The sequence below is a fragment of the Silurus meridionalis genome, chromosome 12 (genome assembly GCF_014805685.1).
Source record: "Silurus meridionalis isolate SWU-2019-XX chromosome 12, ASM1480568v1, whole genome shotgun sequence".
NCBI classification, from domain to species: Eukaryota; Metazoa; Chordata; class Actinopteri; order Siluriformes; family Siluridae; genus Silurus; species Silurus meridionalis.
Genome location: NC_060895.1, coordinates 9,912,315 through 9,932,055, shown reverse-complemented (window position 1 = coordinate 9,932,055; position 19,741 = coordinate 9,912,315). Strand labels below are relative to the sequence as shown.

Below are 19,741 nucleotides of genomic sequence, written 5' to 3'. Positions count from 1 at the left end.
AGAACTCCTCACCTCACATCAGTAACTGACTTTACTCACACCCTTGTGGTGGAATGAGAACAAATCTCTACAAGCACACCCCAAAACCATTTTCCCAGTAGAGTGGATGCTATTATTACGGCAAATGAGGTCTAAATGTGGAACGGCAGGTCAGAAAAACACATATTAATTTTACTGTCAGGTGTCCACAAACTTTTGTCCTTATATTGTAACTGTCTTATGCTGTTTATGTAAAATGATAAACTACTTGCAGCAAGTGGATATGTTTCTATTTTTGGTCTTTTTTTTTAGTTCTGTAGTTTACGAGATCTCCTAAATCCTTGCTTTTTGAAGGACCTGTATTGACCTTTCAATGTGCCAAAAACAATATGAGAAGAATTAATATTGATCAGAATCTAGAGGCAAATGGAAGTGTTTAGGGTAAATTGGTTATGTAGAAGCTTCTGTGGGAAAACACAAACTGTCAACAGAAGAAACTGCTGGTGTGCAGTCTGGTGTCAGCTCTGGCTTTGACCTCACATACCACATAAACCCACGCATTTCAGCCAAAAACAACACATGTGTTCATGAAAAAGCCTGAAATGGGAAGAGCCAAAGTAAAGAAAATATTGATATGTTAAAACTTGTATTCCCATGGGCTGATAATTTGGCCTGTGAAAAATTGCCTTCCCAAGGACATTTCTTTTAGCCTTGTACTCAGTTGTAAACTTGTGCCCTAAGCAGAGGAAATGTCATTTCTTGATGATCATAAACTTGTTCCAATCATATTAACAAATACATCAGTGTTACACAAAGAAGTCTTAAAAATGTTTAAGCATAGTTATGTATGACTTTTAAAACATCTACATGAAAACAGCCTATTGCCCATCTTGTTCTTGTAAGCATGCCTTCTGTAAATGGGAATTGAAACATCTTTGACCCTGTGCCCCTGAGCCCCCACTCTGTGAGAGACACTTACAGCCACCACTCTTGTGCTTTACACACAATGGCCTCTTCTGATTCACACAGATGACTTGGGTTCAGAATGGAAAGAATGACTTATATCCTATTTCCTTCCTAATCTGTCCTTACATGAGGAAGGGTCTTTCCACCAGTAAAAAAGTTGAGCTGAGAACATTCACAGTTTCCATACATCAGGCTTGGACAAGTAAAAAAATCCTTAAGATGCTTTTAGCAAATGAAGTCACATAATTAGCAGGAGAGCATCACAGGGAGTGGTTTAAATTAATATTAAATGTTTGATCTTAACGGAAATAAATTAATAATATATTAAGCATAATATTACATATTATTTGCTGCTATAAGCCCATATATAGCCTGGCCAAAATATGATGCCATGATTGTAGTTCAACTATTTTACCTCATTTTTGCTCAAACAACATTTTAGAACCACAAACTATCACTGAATTCAAAATCTTACACAGTGGAAAAACAGCTACGCGAAACATTAACACAAAAGTCCTATTAATACAGTTTAAATTACGTGGTAATGAGGGAGTGAGAAAAGAATTCACACCTGTGTAAACACAATTTACTATAATTATCCACTCAATTTCCCATATTGTCTCAATTGCACAGAAAATCAAAAAAAGAAAAGGAGACAACAACAACAATGGAACAAGTAGGACCATAAAAGGAAAGGAGGCAGAGGAAGACAAAGAGGGTGGCTCATGGGATGAGAAAGACAAAGAAATGAAATAAGAGCTATTCTTGTTGATGGTGTAATCATCTATGGCATGAAGCTGAGGGAAGCTGGACAATGAATGCAGCTATATTTGAAAGACAGACATTTTTTTTCTGTAGGACTTGGGGAACATCATGAGAGAGACAAACCAGTTGTTTACTAAAGCTCAAGAGACTATTAGTATTTTCTATAGGCTATGGCACAAAAAGTAAAGTTAGATATGTGATCATAGTCATCAACTGACTAAAAGACTTTTAGGGCTGTTCCTATCAGAACTACTGAAGGTTTTCAGTTTTGCTTATTTCCTTGATATGCAAGAATAGCAGACATTTCAAACCAACTGTCTCATGACCATGACCCCATAATGGTAGACTCTAAAAGGCCCCCTCACTTCACATACAATACTCTAGCCATTCTTGACCCAGATGGCCTGGCAGTAAACAAATCCTATGTGACCTTCCATTTAACTTCCTTTTGTTTTGGACAGCCAAGACAGATTCACTCAGAGTTAGTGGATGCTGGGTAACAAAGTCATCATGAGCCCTGGTAACACACCCTGATGGCAAAGACTATAGCCTTAACAAACTAAATAGAACTATTCTGTATATATTGTGTGTGTAAATATAAATCTAATAGGTAGTCTGAAAATTTGACACACACACACACACACACACACACACACACACACACACACACACACATAAATAAATAAATAAATATATATATATATATATATATATATATATATATATATATATATATATATATATATATATATATATATATATATAATCATTGATGGGTCTTATGTAGTCAATGTTCATTTTTAGTCCACAAGTCCCTCTTAGAGCAGGGCAGTTCCTAAAATATATCAGTCCCAATAAGAATAGAAAGTTTTTTGCATAAATAGTCATCATGCTTGGCATTTTTTGTAGCTTGTTTTAATTAACTGCCCAGTGAGATTTTCTCCAGGTTCAGGAGTACTCTCCTATCTCCCAAAACTCGTAGTTGAATATCTGAGTCTAAAATGCATTCTAGATATAAATGAGTATGGGAAAATTGTTATGCATGGTTCCAATTTGGAATTGGAATGTAATTGTATTAATGTATTCATTCATGTATACATATTCATTCAACTGAATAACTGAATGATAAGATAGGGGCATTAGCCTTCAATTACAAAAAGAAAGAACACAAAGAAAATGAAGGCATTTTTCTGTTACAATTTCCTGCTTTAGCCTTTAACGGCAAAACATCTTGTGATTTCATATATATATTTTTTACAATAGTGAATTAGAATTTAACTACATTTTCTGAACGTGTGCAACATTTACCTGTGCATCTGTGATTAAAAATAAAGAGAATGGGTTTTTTTATTGCTGTGAAAATGAATGACAATTTGGTACTTAGCACAGGAAGTCCTAGTGAACACAAAGAAAGAGCAATATAACTCTACGAATAACTTATCTAACACTTAGTCCATAAGCATCTACTGTCTCTCTGAATTTGGGCTTTTTCCACTGCGCTGCCTTCCCAACATTAGTGGCAAGCGAAGAACATTAATCGGTCTCAAAACAATACACAAAGCACTCTCAGATGTGAATTTTCCAACCTCTTTGCACTGATATTAAATATTAAATAATCTCTTCTTTTTGTACCCTATAAACCATTACTGCTCTTTTTTTTATGTACACCGTAAAATAATGAGCAGGAAATGACTCTTGAGGAAATTTGAATCTCTAATATCTTGTCTACTGTGAATATAAAGTCATGGTATATGCTAGTGTGGTCCTGTAGTGTTTTTTTTAGACGTTCAGGTTCATGTGTTCCTAGTAATCTACAGCACACAGCTACCTTTTTCCAGGTGAGAAAACAATGTGCACTTAGACTCAAGCTGTCATCAGCACATTATGACAGATGCAGTAGGCGCAACAGATCTCCAATGACCCACCTGTTCTGTAGTGTTACCACATCTGCCCATCCAAAAAAAATAGTCAACACCTGGATTTAACTAAGCAAATATGTAAGAACCTCCCATTGGATAATTACTGCATGGATGATTATGTTTTAGCTGGCAACAAGTTATTTAACAACCATGTTGGAAGACACGCCCTGTGGTGCAAAAGATGTTAATCTGTTTCAGAATGGTCAACTTATTGGCATGCATCAAGCAAAGACAACATCTAAGGAGAATGCTGAAACTACTAAAATTGGGTTAAGAACTGTCCAAGGCATTATTAAAAACTGAAAGGATAGTGGAAAACCATCATCTTCGAAGAAGATATGTGGTCGAAAAAAAAAATCTTGAACAATCGTGTTTGGCGATCAATTAAACGTTTGGTGAAACTTAAATGGCAAAAAAAACGACAGTAGAACTCACACCTACTGTATGTTTAATAGTGAAAGTAAGAACATTTCCACATGCACAATGTGAAGGGAACTATGAGATTGGGACTGAACAGCTGTGTAGCCTTAAGAAAACCACTTATCAGTGAGGCTAATCTGATTAAAAGGCTTCAATTTGCTACGGAGCATAATGATTGGAGTCGGGAGCAATGGAAGAAGGTCATGTGGTCTGACGAGTCCAGATTTACCCTGTTCCAGAGTGATGGGTGCATCAGGGTAAGAAGAGAGGTGGATCAACTGATGCACCTTTTATGCCCAGTGCCTACTGTACAAGCCTGTGGGGGCAGTGCTATGATCTGGGGTTGCTGCAGTTGGTCAGGTCTCGGTTCAGCAATGTTATGTACCCAAAGAATGAGATCAGCTGACTACCTGAATATACTAAATGACCAGGTTATTCCATTAATGGATTTTGTCTTTCCTGATGGTCAATTCCAGCCTTGTATGTGTCTACAATCTTGTTCTCTGATACAGTTCCCTGGTGGTCTAGTGGTTAGGATGCGACGCTCTCACCGCTTCGGCCCGGGTTCGGGAACCAACCCCAGCCATTAGGGTTGCACAAGCCAGTGCACTTTTAGTGCCAGTCCCAAGCCCGGATAAATGGGGAGGTTTGCGTTAGGAAGGGCATCAAGTGTAAAAACGTGCCAAATCAAACATGCGGGTTATCCGCTGTGCCGACCCCTAATGGGAGAAGCCGAAAGAAGGTTTTACATGTCTACAATCTTGTCCCTGACGTCCTCTGACAGCTCTCTAGTCTTGCCCATGGTGGTGGAGAGGTTTGAATAGACGAGGTTGATTCTATGACAGATGTCTTTTATACACATAATGAGTTGATATTAGGAGTAGGGACAGGACTAATTTTGTTAGTGGGAGACTTGCTGGTTGGCACAGGATCAAATACTTATTTCATTCGATCAAATACAAATACATTTACAAATAATATCAGGATTGTTTTGATAATCTTTCTCTTTCTGTTAAAATAAACCTACCATTTTTAAATCTGTTAATTTTTTTTGTAAGGGGAAAATGTACAAAACCAGCAAGGGGATCAAATAATTATTTCTCCCAACATATAAAATCAAAACGTGTTAATTACGCAAAATCCGCCATGAAGCACACGTACGGCAATAAAAACCATCCGTGTGGAAACATAGCAACAGTTCCGTTTGGTGTACTGATGATTTACATAATTTAAAACACCATAATTACTTTAAAACATTTACAATAGTATTTTATTTTTACGAACTGCTCTGTCATTTGAAATGTAAACAGGCTTGTCTGTTTGAGCAGCTGGCTCAGTGCAAAGAACTAGAAGTAATGGGAATCTATGGTTTTTCTATGTTCTTTTTCCCATGTGTTTAATAGACAGGAACAAGTTCATGTTTACCGTCGTTGTAACACATCTCTGTTCTTTGTGATCTATGTTTAGGGTGGTTTCAGTAATACTAAACATACATTACATCTGCATAAAGCATCCATATTTGTCCATGTTGATTAGAGTATTAAAAACTCGAAAAGTATTATTTGAAGGTACATTTAGAACAGATACAAAAAACATTTTAATAATAATATTTATAAACTGCACACCATGGTGTTATGACAACCATCCCCACCATCCCCTACACACACAGACAATGAACACCAGGCAGCTCACATCACACGCTGTCCTTCACACACTACACTACACTACACCCCCCCCCCCCAACCACGCAAGTCTCGCGGTGTTCTCGCGATGTTTCGTAGAGCGCATGTCTTTCTCCTTTTGCCATCTCCAGCTCTCACTCAGTAAAGCGAGAAGTTCGCTGTCAGTTCAGCTGCAGGACCTTGGGGGGGAGAAATGGCTCAGCAAAAGGTCGCCCTTGCACTTATAGGACTTTACCTCCTCAGTTGGCAGGGTGAGTGACAAATTATCCGTATTAAAACAATTTGTATTTTTATCATTCATGCACACATAATTTTTTTTGTTGTTGGGAGAATAAAAAGTTTTTTTTTTGCTGCACTTCCAGGATGAAGTGCATTACAAAGTGATGCTTTGAGGTTTTCTCATTTGGGTTGAACAGTTATACAATTACAATGACCTACAGTTACAATGCAGCATTAAATACATTACTACTATAGACTTTTTTCTGTCTATATTCAGGTTATTTATTATATGCATACCTTCTCACATATTGCACCCAACTTATAGAAAAGATGAATCAATAAATCATGAATTTACACCCAAGATTTAACTGGCATGTATTATGACATAAAGATATGAGATGGGTTATTCCAGGGCTAATAATTAAATAAATAATGAATAATCCTTTTTTAGTCCTATTTTTGTTATACATGTAGCATTTCTTTTTTCAGATCATGCGAAATGTATTGTAATTGTTTACTTATTATTTTTAGAAAACCTTTTTCTTATAACATTTCCTCAGTGTAATATATAAAAGTGTGCAATGGCAGCAATTTTTTGTTTTTTTATAAGAAACAGGCGCATGTTTGTTGCCAGGACGAGCATCAGGTTCAGTCCGGCTGTGTGTTTGGAGAGCATTGAAAATAGTAACATATCTAAGTGGTGTACACTTTAGAGACCACAAGCTGGTGGTTAAATCGAGCCACTCGTGAGAGCACCTTACTGGATCACGGCATTACTTAAAACAATTTCAATGCTTCAGGTAAAGATAATAATTCACAAATGCCTAACTTTATGGGTTTTCCTTCCTTCTAACATGCACCATCAGTAGAAGTGATGGAAATGTATAAGGTGTGACAAGTGCATTCTCACATGACCTTTTCCTATTTCAAGCCTTTTCACATCTTAATGTCAGTGACACCAGTTCCTTTTGCCCCCTTGTCTTTGTTTCTAACTTCCTTGCTTGTAATCCCCAAACATCTGGGTCTCTTAATGTTTGTTTTTTAACTCTAAGTGCTTCTCCTCATTGTGTCTACCTCCTGTTTGCTCACATTCCACTTTTGTCCCTGATGTCACACTTTACTATATTAATTTCCTGTTGAATTTAGTTGTATTTATAAAGCAAATTTTCAATTTTGATTGGCCTACTTTGACACACATTCAAAGAAACACCAAAGAAACACCTGGACCAGGTTGTGATTAAACCCAATTAAACAATAAAATAGATCAGAAAGAGGTGATGAATATATCTTTATTGCCAATAATTAGCAAATTACAGTGGGGGCCAAAATACTTTTGTTTTGCAGTCTGCTTTAATTTAATACAATTTAATACAACAATATTCATTATCCACATCCTGAATGAAAGTCTAAAATATTTACATGAATTTCATAGTTTCTTGGAACCTGGTGCATTCACGAAAAAAAATCCAGTTGAAGAGATTAGACATGAGGAATATCTGACCTTGTGTACAAAGCAATTAACATTATTGGTATCAATAATTTGCTTACTGTAAGGAATTATCTTATCATCTGTCCCCTGGACAGGTTCACCTTCTGTCATATAGACAGGATACCCCCGAATTCAGCCTTTTCTCTCGATCTTTGCTCTCCTGCAAGTACTTGGACAAGTCTCAATGAAACACACGAGTCAGTTTTCAGAGAGAAGTTCCAAAGCTTTATTGTGTCACACACGAATATATATCACAGATAAAATCTGACAGGGAGATCAGTGTGGATGCGAAAAGAGGAACGAAGGAAGAAGGAAACAGAAAGAGGACCTGTCTAGGGTGTATGTGCAGATCAGCACATACCAAAAGGTGACAGTCTAAAAAATAAAATAAAGACAAGAACTGAATGTTCGGGGTCACAAGTATTATTCCCGTGATTAATGTCTGACTAATGCTTAAAGATATAATGATTAAAGATATAGTGCTTAAATATATAAAATAATTCTCACACTTACATTTAAATAGAAATATAAAATAATCAATATATTGAACATTAAAATTTTTTTTAATAAAAATCTAAAGCCTTATTTTTGAAAGAAAACATCATTGTGGTCTCAGATTTTGGACCTCACTATATACATGAACTATAATGAATGATACCACCTTGAGCTAAAGAAGGTTTTGTTCTTGATTTACCTTCTTTCCTAATACACCACTGGATCAGACTGGATACACTTGTGTGATGTATTGTAGGTCTTTGGCCCTTTCCAAAAATGACACAATGAGACGTGCTGCTGTGGAAATCTATAATGCCTTTTGTGCATATATCATGCTATTTACAACGCCAACTGGCAACCAGATGCATCCCAAGCATGCCACACGTCCTGTTCTGAACCTCTTTGTACCGTTCAAAAGTCTAAACTAATAACTGTGACAGAGGTTAAACCTTTCATTTCTTCTTGTTGCTATCTGTGTTGCTTATAATAGAAAGCAGATTTCAGAAGCTACTGTACTTAGGGATGTGCTTTGCTTAGTTTGGTTGGCTGAATGCATCAGTAAATATATTATTATACCATATATAAAGAATTATTATAATTTTTTGTTTGTTTAAGGAGTCTTAGGTCAGTGACATTTTCACAAAGAGCTTGTGAAATCTGCCTATGATGACATAAGGAGGAAACTTTGAGTGAAAACAAGATGTATGTATGTATGTACTGTATGTATGTATGTATGTATGTATGTATGTATGTATATACAAATTAGACTTAAAATTGACATAATAAACAACACTTCTATTCGAGGGCAGCTTAAAAAAATTCACAGTGCACAAAGATGCCCTCGCTGTTAAGTACATGACATTAAAGGACATCTTTCCTGCCTGACTCATCAAAGTTGCATTGCAAAAAAAAAAAAAAAAAAAAAAAAATAAAATAAAATTCCAGCCATATCTGTAATAAAGAGCAAATGTGAGCTCACTGGCACCATCTAATTATGAGTTAAAGGCCACTCTGACACTGACACTGCAGCGTTTTCGAGTCCCATGTAGAGGAAACATAGCATTACAAAGCACTCTTATACAAGGACTGAAGAGCAACAATCAAGTGCTTTGTGTGTTATCTGCAATTTAGTGATCATAGTAGAAGTCAACTTGTGACAGAGTGAACTGTCCCTATGGTCGGCATGACAATACACACACACACACACACACAACACTTTCACTTCTCCTTTGGTTCTTGCTACAGCGCTGTGGGTGCACACGCACGCCAGCAAGCACGCCGCTCGCAAACACACACACACACACACTCACTTCATTCTTTCATCTCTCATCCCGGACAATGAGCGCACACACACACACACACACACACACACAAACGGAAGGACTTCCGAAAACTTTGTGTGCTCACCTGTTAGCTGCGTCGGTCTTCCGGGTTGGGTTTGGATGGCAGCCAACCGGAGCGCGCTGAATAGCGGCCGGCTTTAAAGGGCCAGCGCTGCGTCGCGCATGCGCAGTAAACCCGGAAGTCGGCAGGCTTATGTTGAAGGGACACTTTTGTTTGTGTGATTATTATTATTGTTATTATTATTAATTTCACAGGAGCAGCAAGAGCAACGCTACCTCCAAGCGCTGCAGACTCTGCAGGTGACCATGCAGCAAGCCATCCAACCAGCTTCTTCATCACTGGGCCTGGAGAGCCCACGAATGGAGCTGCCCACACCAGCACCCCGGAGAATTAGCCTGTCCCCAAGGGCCCCGCACACTCCAACAGTAAGCCCACAACTGGAGCTTCCTGCACCAGCTCCCCGTGGAAGTGCTACCGCACTGAGGGCCCAGAGCACACCGACGCCCACCAGTCAGCCAATGCTCAGAACCGAGCCCAAGTTGCCAAGCTTCCAGCATGGGAAGACATTGAGAACTATCTGCATCGGTTCGAGTGGCTCGCCAGAACCTGGAAGTGGCCGGAGGACGAATGGAGCTACCAGCTGGTTCCGCTGTTGACCGGGCAAGCACTGGAGGCCTACCTGGCGATGGATGAAGACCAAGCAGTGGTCTACAGTGAGCTGAAGAAGGCGCTGTTGGAGAAGTTTAATGTTTCTCCTGAAACCTATTGTCAGCGGTTTCGATGCGACTACAACCCCAGTCGCAGAGACTCCCTCAGAGACGATAATCGGCTGAGGCACCTGTATCGCCGTTGGGTGCGGCCGAACTACACACCAAGGAGGAGATTGGGAGATGGTCATCCTGGAGCAGTTTCTCCGTGTCCTGCCATACGAGATCAGGATATGGGTAAAGGAACGGAGCCGAGAACTGGGCTAGCTGCTGCCAAACTTGCCCAGCAGTATCGGAACGCTCACCAGGAGAGTCGTCGTTTCCAACTGGTGAAAGGTGACCAGAAGAGTTCTACCAGTGGATGGAGCGCTGGAGAATCTCGCTGCCACCTTCAAGCCAGCAAGGGGGACAAAGACACCAGAGAACCGAAACTCATCTGCTACTATTGCCAACAGCCAGGACACAAAGCAACTGTGTGCCCAGCAAGAAAGGCCAAGCTGACGGGGTTCTGTTATGTCCCAAGGAAGGAGGACAGTACAGTGAATTGTATCGGGAACCCCCGACTCGTTCCAGTGACCGTGAATGGGAAGGAGTTGAAGGCTTTGTTGGACACTGGGAGTTCAATGTCACTGGTGAAGAGATGTCACGTGACCAGGGTGTCTTTCACGCAGCACACAAAGTTACAATGTGTGCGGAGAGGTGAAACAGTACCCCAAACCGAGGTGAATGTGTCCATAAACGGGCAGACATACCTACTCACTGTGGCTGTTGTGGAAACCCTACCGGCAGATGTTATTTTGGGACGTGATGTACCGGTATTACCCGAACTGGTACAAGCAAACTGGGAGGAAGAGCGGCGAGATCCAACGTCCAGCTAGCCTGTCCAGTCGTCACCGGGCCCAAGCTAAGATGGGACTGCAGCCATTGCCTGACATGGACAGTAGCTTGTTGCAGGGCGGGACCAAGGGGCCCAGAAAATCACGTCGCCAACGTCGGCTGGAGAAAGGACTCGGTACCCCAGTGCGGAGATTAAAACCGAAGGACTGGAGGTCAGTGGATGGACTGTACCGGTGAACATCGTGGAGCTGCAGCGTGCAGGCAGTCGCTAACCCTTTGTTTGAGAAAGCGAGGCAAGGCAAGCAAGCGGACGTGTGTGGGGAGCAGTACGTCATTAACAACAATATACTGTATATGCAAGCCTCAGACATAACCAGGTTGGTGGTGCCGAGATGTTGTCGCCCCGTGGTGCTGCATCTAGCACATACAGTTCCCTGGGCGGGACATCTGGCTCTGCAGAAGACCTACGCACGTATCAGCTCACGATCTGCCTGGCCGGCGTTGTACACGGATGTACAGAAGTACTGCACCACATGCCCCACCTGTCAGCAGACCAGTGCTGTGCGACGACGAGACAGGGCCCTCTACAACCATTGCCTGTAATCTCCGTTCCATTCCAACGCATCGCTATGGACATAGTAGGGCCACTGGAAAAGAGCAGTACAGGATATCAGTATATCCTCGTCATCAGCGACTATGCCACTAGGTACCCAGAGGCGTTTCCTCTCCGCTCCATCACCACCCCGAAGATAATAAATGCTCTCATCCAGCTGTTTTCTCGGGTGGGAATCCCAGAAGAGATCCTCACGGACCAAGGGACCAACTTCACCTCAGGACTGATGAAACAGTTACACCGACAGCTGGGGATCACCGCTATCAAGACCAGTCCATACCACCCGCAGACAGATGGACTGGTGGAGCGTTTTAATAAAACGCTCAAAGGCATGCTGCGGAAGTTTGTGTCGGATACTGGAAGGGACTGGGACAAATGGCTACCTTTCTTGCTGTTTGCCTACCGGGAGGTGCCACAAGCATCGACTGGCTTTTCACCCTTCGAGCTCCTGTACGGTTGGCAGGTCCAAGGACCTCTGGACCTCCTCCGGAGAAACTGGGAGGACCCTTGTTCAAGAAATAAGGCTGAAAAGGGCATAGTCCAGTACGTCCTAGAGATGAGGGATCGTTTGGAAAACTACAGGAAGCTGGCAGCGGAGAACCTCCAAAAGGCGCAAAAGTACCAGAAGACGTGGTATGACCAGCAAGCCCGTAGCAGAGAGCTACGACCAGGACAGAAAGTACTGTTGTTGCTGCCCACGTCCACAAGTAAGCTCCTTATGAAGTGGCAGGGGCCCTACAGTGTGGTACGGCGGATGGGGCAGACATCGTACGAGATCTATCATCCTGACAAAGGCAAGGCAAAGCAAACGTACCATATTAACCTGCTGAAGGAGTGGAAAGAGCCTCCCAGCGAAAAGGCAGACCCGGTACTGCTCATTCAGAAGGTGGAGGAAGATCGGGAGGAGGATCATCCGGAACCAAAGGCTAGCGGACAGACACAGCCAGCAGAGGTAGACCTCGGACACTTGGAGGCACCCAAACAGGCTGAGCTGCAAACGCTCTTTGGTCGATACCCGGCGTTGTTTCGTCAGAGGCCTGGACGGACCAACCTGGTACACCACAAGATCCGCCTGACCAATACAACCCCATCTCGACAGAGACCGTATCGGGTGCCTGAGAGGCTGGTGGCACCACTGAAGGCAGAAGTTAGGACGATGCTGGAGATGGGAGTAATCGAGCCGTCAAGCAGTGAATGGAGTGGAAAAGATCGGGGGAGCCAAGTACGTGACCACATTAGACCTGTGTAAGGGATATTGGCAGGTGCCTCTGGAAAGATGTCCAGACCTTACACAGCGTTCAGGACCCCACTTGGACTGTTCCAGTTCACGGTTCTTCCCTTCGGCCTACATGGGGCACCAGCAACATTCCAGAGGTTGATGGACCAAGTGCTGCAAGGCGGGGAAGAATGGTCGGCCGCGTATCTGGACGATGTGGTGGTTCTGGCGAGACCTGGGCTGATCACCTTAACCACCTCGAACAGACCCTGAGGAGGATCCAGGAGGCGGGCCTGACACTGAACGTGGTTAAATGTGGGTGGGCCAAGGCTGAGGCAGACTACCTGGGTTACCGCTTGGGTGACGGAGAGCTGAGGCCGCAAGTGGACAAGGTAGAAGCTATTCGCAACAGCCCGAGGCCTACAACTAAGAAGGAGGTCAGGTCCTTCTTAGGACTGGTGGGATGGTACCGCGGTTCATCCCAAATTTCTCCACCACTGCAGGACCGCTGACCAACCTGCTGGGAAAGGCGGTGAAGAACCCTATAAGGTGGACTGACGACTGTGAGACAGCCGTCACACTGAAGGAAAGAATGTGTGCAGAGCCTGTCCTACGCAGTCCAGACTTCACAAAGCGGTTCACCGTCCAGGTTGACGCATCTGCGGTGGGCATTGGAGCAGTCTTGACCCAGGGTGAGGAAGGCAACCAGAGACCAGTCGCCTTTCTGAGTCGGAAACTGCTGCCACGTGAAACCCGGTACTCCACTATTGAAAAGGAATGCCTGGCAATCAAGTGGGCCCTGGAGAGCCTGAAGTACTATCTGCTCGGGAGAGAATTCACCCTGGAAACAGACCACAGAGCGTTAACCTGGATCCACACCATGAGGGACCACAATGCTCGGGTGACCAGGTGGTACCTCTCCTTGCAGCCGTACAACTTCAGGATCAGACATCGTCCAGGGAAACAGAACCTGACTGCTGACTACCTGTCTCGCCACCCGGCAAGCTCGCGGCTTGCAGAGGGGGAAGGTGATGTGACAGAGTGAACTGTCCCTATGGTCGGCATGACAATACACACACACACACACAACACTTTCACTTCTCCTTTGGTTCTTGCTACAGCGCTGTGGGTGCACACGCACGCCAGCTAGCACGCCGCTCGCAAACACACACACACACACTCACTTCATTCTTTCATCTCTCATCCCGGACAATGAGCGCACACACACACACACACACACACAAACGGAAGGACTTCCGAAAACTTTGTGTGCTCACCTGTTAGCTGCGTCGGTCTTCCGGGTTGGGTTTGGATGGCAGCCAACCGGAGCGCGCTGAATAGCGGCCGGCTTTAAAGGGCCAGCGCTGCGTCGCGCATGCGCAGTAAACCCGGAAGTCGGCAGGCTTATGTTGAAGGGACACTTTTGTTTGTGTGATTATTATTATTGTTATTATTATTAATTTCTTAATTTCTGTTATTAGCATTATTAGTACTATTATTAGTATTAACATTATTGTCATGTTTATTTATTTTTATGATATTCACAATGTTATTAAGCCATTTTGTGACTGGCTACAAAATACCAAACCCCTTTGGGTAAAATGGTTGAGTCCAAGGGGAGGGGCTTACACTATATAAGCCAGCCTCCCACTATAATGCAGGGAAGTCGTAGGAGTGGTGCATTGTGGAGATAACAGAGGCTGAGAACTATTGTGGTGAATGCACATGAGCAGGTGCGGCTATTTGGTGGATAGTTTTCTTTACTTTCCCTGTATTTGTCTTTGTGTTGTTGTTTTGCCACTTATTCTTTTCTTTATTATATATATATTTTGGACCTTGCACTTGAGCACGCTGTAAACACCACTTTACACGGAACATCACAGCGAGTATCGCCATCATTTGGGTAGAAGGCGAACCCGTAAGGCCGCTCTACCACACAACTTTAAACTGAGGTAGTTATGCTGTGTGAAGTGTCTGGAATGTCAATCTGAGACGGTTGGCTGTAATTGTTTTAGACCAATGGTACAGATACTTTCACAAAGAATAAAAGAATGAATGAATTTCCATTATTCTGTGAAGAAATGGCATCCCTTTCAGAATTTTTTTTAATCAAGATTTAAGCATTACTGAACCATTCGAATGAGTGTACACTATTTCTGTTCTTTAGAGTCACACTCGTGCATTATGGAGACAATAAGAGAAAGCTGTGTAATCATTTTTCAGTCACTCAGCTTTAACTCATATTCAAGGCAAATGAAATGAGAGAAAATCCACATGATGCATTTTAATTCTCACTTTATGCTCTTTTTCGGAGATTATTCTTTTTTTTAGTTTTTTGTCTGTTTTTGGACCTTATCTCTTATCACACAACCGCTTGTTGTTCACAGTTTCTGTCCTTCTAGGGTTACTGTATAAATATGTCTGGATAACTCATTGTTGTTAATGTTAGGGTGACAATATCCAGACCTCAACATGAGCAGGAAATTTTCTTTTTTTTTTTTTTTTTTTTAGACACAACTGCAACTGTTAACTAGAGCTTTAATTTACTAGATGTTTTTGTCAAAATGTTCACATATCACGAGGATACACATTGTAACCCAAATGACCCATGATAAAGCGTTTATAGTGTATTAAACATAGATGCACGTGAGAAAACATTGTCATTTGGGACTTTCCAGGTTTCCAGGAAGAGATGTTAACAACTCTGTAATGATCATTTTCCAGCTTCTGAGTAGATAAAGATATTTTCAAGGTTCTTTTAACCACAGTAAGTGGAGTGATGTAGTAGGTGCCCCTCTTTGCTGATAGATGTTATCACTGGGAGCATGGGGACGTATTCAAATTCAAACAATAGGAACAAAACCTGTTATGCTGCAGAAACCTAGAAAGAAGTTCAGTAACAATGTCTTAAAAAAGATCTTGAAAAAGCTGATGGAGTGCCCTGTCAAATTGCTGTTGTATCTTATGAAATTTTAGTCCAGTTATGGTAAAGCATTTTCATTCTCATGGGCCATGTGTTCCTCTTCAGTGAACTTTCAAAATGAAGCTATAATGACCTTGAAAGCGAATGCTCTCTCTCTTTCTCTATCATCATCTCTATCATGTTTTGTTGAGACTAACAAGCAGCTGGCCACACCTGGCACCCACTTTTGCACCAACAGTCAGCTTTCAGAAAGGAGCAAGTTCAGTGCCTCCTATAATACAGTATATCTACTTACTTTGATCCATTTTCCCCAAAGCCTGCAGATTTCCTATTTCCAATTTAACCAACATCCCACCACTTTTAATTGTTGGGGATAAAATAAAAAGCCTAAAAAATTTGCATTGCAATGGGGAATCCATGTTGCAAAATCATATTGACAAGATTTAAAATCTGCACAACTCCCTCCCTGTATGTTTTTTTATGATTAATATTATTTATATTAGAGGTCTTTGAATTTTTGGGTGTGGTCAGTGGATGTTTATTTTGAGTCATGGTCAAATTTAAAAAAGAAAACTCTGAATTTTCTGGTCAGGCTTAAAGAAATGTTACCTTTTAGCAGGAGTAGATTTAATCGTCAGTTTAAAGAGGTAATTTATTCTGTAGGTACTGAAAGAACACTGACCCACAAAAACCGTACAGAAGAGGCTCTGTGTGAGGAGCCATGCCACAGTCAGCTGGGAAATTCCTTTATGTTTGTTTTAACCAGGGCTGTACAACCAGCTAAATGTGATTTAGCTTTCATAGAGCATTGGTCCTCTGTTAAGAGTGCTAAATAACTTCCATGTAGACATTTATTATGAAAAGGTACAGGGTGGCGCAGGGAAACAGGAAATTTAGGGACAAGGAGTTGGCGACCCTTAGACGTCGGCAATTGTTTGGAACCCCTCACCATTAGTCTTAATGGAGAAGTGGGGTAGTGTTGCCCAAAGAGTATTCACTGTACAACCTTTTATAAGAAGGTTATAGTGTGAGAGCTACGCAAATGAAATTACAGTGCCATTACCAGTTAGGACGTCATGATTGTGTCCTGTCTGCTAATTTTGAAGTCCCCAGCTGGTGTTCAAATAGTCCGCACACCAGAGAATATTAAGGCTGTTCGAGCTGCCATTGTTAGGATCCCTTGCCACTCTGGTCGACAACAAACATCATTGCTGTGCTGAGCTGTTTCTGAAGGCAAGGGGTTCAAAATTAGGTCACACTGGTTCCAAACAATTGCTGATGCCCCAAGGTCGCCAACTCCTAGTTCCAAAATTTCCCATTTATCTGCACCTCCCTGTATGTGTGTGTATACTATAGCTTCAAACTCTATTGTGATTTGGAGAAGTAGTTTGGCCTGATCATATCTTATAAAAACACCACCCACACCTTTGCTCTCTTCCCAATCTACCCTTCAACCCCCCCATGCACAAAACTAAAACCCACATTTGTTGTAGTACTCTGCAGGCCTGAATGTTGGTCTTGTTTTGTGAAAAACAAGATCAAATTAAAATGAAAAACTGTACACTGTGTTCACCTGGCCACTCTGAAATCCCCCACAGCTGTGAACACATCATTAATCAACTAAACTCTCTGATGTTCTTGCAGTCCCATGGTTTTTTTTTTGCCTCAGATTTTTCATTTTTGAACCTTTTTATAAGAATTTTAGGCTGATAGTGGCAATGACCTATTATATCGAAATATATTCATTGATAGAGTTCAAATGCACTTTTGCAAGCCACTCTGGATAAGGCCATCTGCCAAACGCTTTTGAAAGTTGCTTTATTATGGACTTTATTTTGCTGGGATATGACCAGTGTATGACCAGTATGAACACTGGTATGACCAGTGTTTGTCAGGGTTTGTCCTGGCAAAAGTCCTTGATTTTACCAGTGTGTTTCTGACTGGGAATTGATCATTCACTATTGTTGCATAATTAGTACCCTACCTAGTAAAAAAACTTTTAATCTGGTCGGATGTGTGTACATGTATGTAGCAGCAGGCAGTTGGATTTAGAACAAGAAGTGCATATTATAGTTATACATACGAATCTAATGTCCAGGTGACCACCAACTTTTGTCAATATATAACTATTTTGTGATTGTCCTGTAGAGTGCAATTTCTTATCAAGGTATTACCAGTTACTCTGCAGTTACTACTATCTCTCAAACAGTTGCATTATCTAACCATTCTGATCAATGGTGTATTCAAGTTGTAGACAGAAAGCAGCTCTGTGTTTTTGTTTCTACATTTCTGTCATACTACTATGCCAGTAGACGTGTGAGATCTACAGAATAGGGATTGCTATGTTTAACTGAGGGAGAGACTTCACTGATGCGGTTCTTTTTAAGTGGTCAGCAGCAGAAAAAACGCTGCCTAAGCAATAATGATTGCCTAAGATAACGTCATAGAAATGCTCTCTCTCTCTCTCTCTCTCTCTCTCTCTCTCTCTCTCTCGCTCATTCAGGTAATCTTCAGACAATATTATGTACGACTCACTTACGTTTAGAGTAGGCCTTGTGCAGTCCCGCTCAATCACATTATCTCCCTTGTTTATTTAATAACAAATGCAAAATGAAATTGTAATAAGGATAACTTATATACTGCTGCTACTGCATGTTACAATACGTACAATGTCCTTCCAAACTGATTGTAATGTAAGCATACAGCCAGGATGGGACACAAGTTCATCTCAGGGCACATTATCACAAGGCTGTTGGAACTGGAGAACTCTGAATAAACACATACAAACATAAGGAGAGCATGTAAAAGGCAAAACAGATATTAACCCAAACTCAGGATTGTCCCTGGGAGCATGTAGATGTGAGGAAGAAACACTAACTGCTACATAATACATTAAAACAGAGATCAACACTACTTACAACATTTACTATGGTATACTGAACAATACGATTACAATAAGCTGATACTGTGCATTTCTGGGAGTTTAAGTGCAGTACAAAGTTTAAATTATAAAGTTGTAAGGTCTTTTAGCTTTAGAGTGAACTGTGCTTGGATCTTGCTGAGTGCATTGTGTGCATTTTTTTAAGCCCTGACAGCAACACAGTTATTGCTCCCTTGAGAAGCTAAGGATGAAAGCTTGGAAAGATAGTAAAGTTTGACGTTCTCAGAGATGGTCCTCAGCAGCTGGAGGGTGGACATGAAACCGAACACACGATCATGATTAGATGGTCGTTATGTGTGGCCTTTTTGTGTCTGTCGTCGGAAAATTGCTACTGGTGTCATATGCACAGAGCAAAAAGAAATGCGGTGCATGGGAAAGAATTTATGGAATGTATATCTCAATGTGAACAAAATGTCCTTATTTTTTAGCATCGTTTCCTTCATAATGTACTATTTTATCTAGGAAGAGACTCTTCAGTGTTCAGTGTGATACTAAAATCTCCCCTGGTGTTGCAAAAAAAGGCCCAAAGTGCCTAATAAGAAGACAGAAAAATCGTTTATTAAAAAACATCTTTCATATCACATGGGCTTGAGCTCATGACTGCTATTAGAATAACAACAAATTTTAGGGAATTTTTTATGTAATATAAAACTTTTCTGTTTACCTTATCAAAAATCAATGTGCGCTTTAACAGCTCTGGCAGGTGAAAACAATTTTATCTGGTTTTTTGTGTACAAGGTTTACAGTAAGTGCATGTAATAATTTTATTTGATTATGAAAGGCTGAGTCATGACCCATTATAGTGTGAGGATTTCAGATGTTTTTTTTTTTTTTTTTTTTATCTCAGGCAAAAGCTTCTTTTTAGAATAATATCACTATTTGTTCTGCCTAGCACTCATGTGCCTTTAATGCAAAGCAAATGACTTGTGCACACAAAACAAACAGTTTGTTCGTTTATTCAATTAAGACCCAAATCTAGAACCCTTAAAAGTAGACTTTCAAGAAGGTTTAATGAAGCCTACATCAATGGCTAGCATTTATCCAACAGAGATTCCCTTTAAGCAATTCGGAAATATAAGGGCATGCAGGTACAAAGAAGCATTACCGTTTACCTTTCTGTGTATCTTACTATTACCTCCCAGAATTCACTTGTTGAGACTTACAGGGCAAATTAAAGTTAAATGTTGAATATTGCTGGATAATTTATGTCCTGTCAAGCTCTGTGA

At 41.3% G+C, this 19,741-nt stretch overlaps 1 protein-coding gene across 4 annotated transcripts in view; it reads left to right on the top strand.

Moving 5' to 3' along the window:
* The first annotated feature begins 5,862 nt into the window (after positions 1 to 5,862).
* mcamb (melanoma cell adhesion molecule b) overlaps positions 5,863 to 19,741 on the top strand; it is a 37,813-nt gene continuing 23,934 nt past the window's right edge. For 3 of the 4 annotated variants that reach the window (XM_046863633.1, XM_046863631.1, XM_046863630.1), the window contains exon 1: positions 5,863 to 5,982. In XM_046863633.1, the coding sequence (XP_046719589.1) occupies positions 5,925 to 5,982 (58 nt within the window). In that variant the 5' untranslated portion in view covers positions 5,863 to 5,924. Of the gene's footprint in view, positions 5,983 to 14,346; positions 14,385 to 19,741 lie in introns of those variants that run through there. The other variant, XM_046863632.1, reaches the window with a different exon arrangement.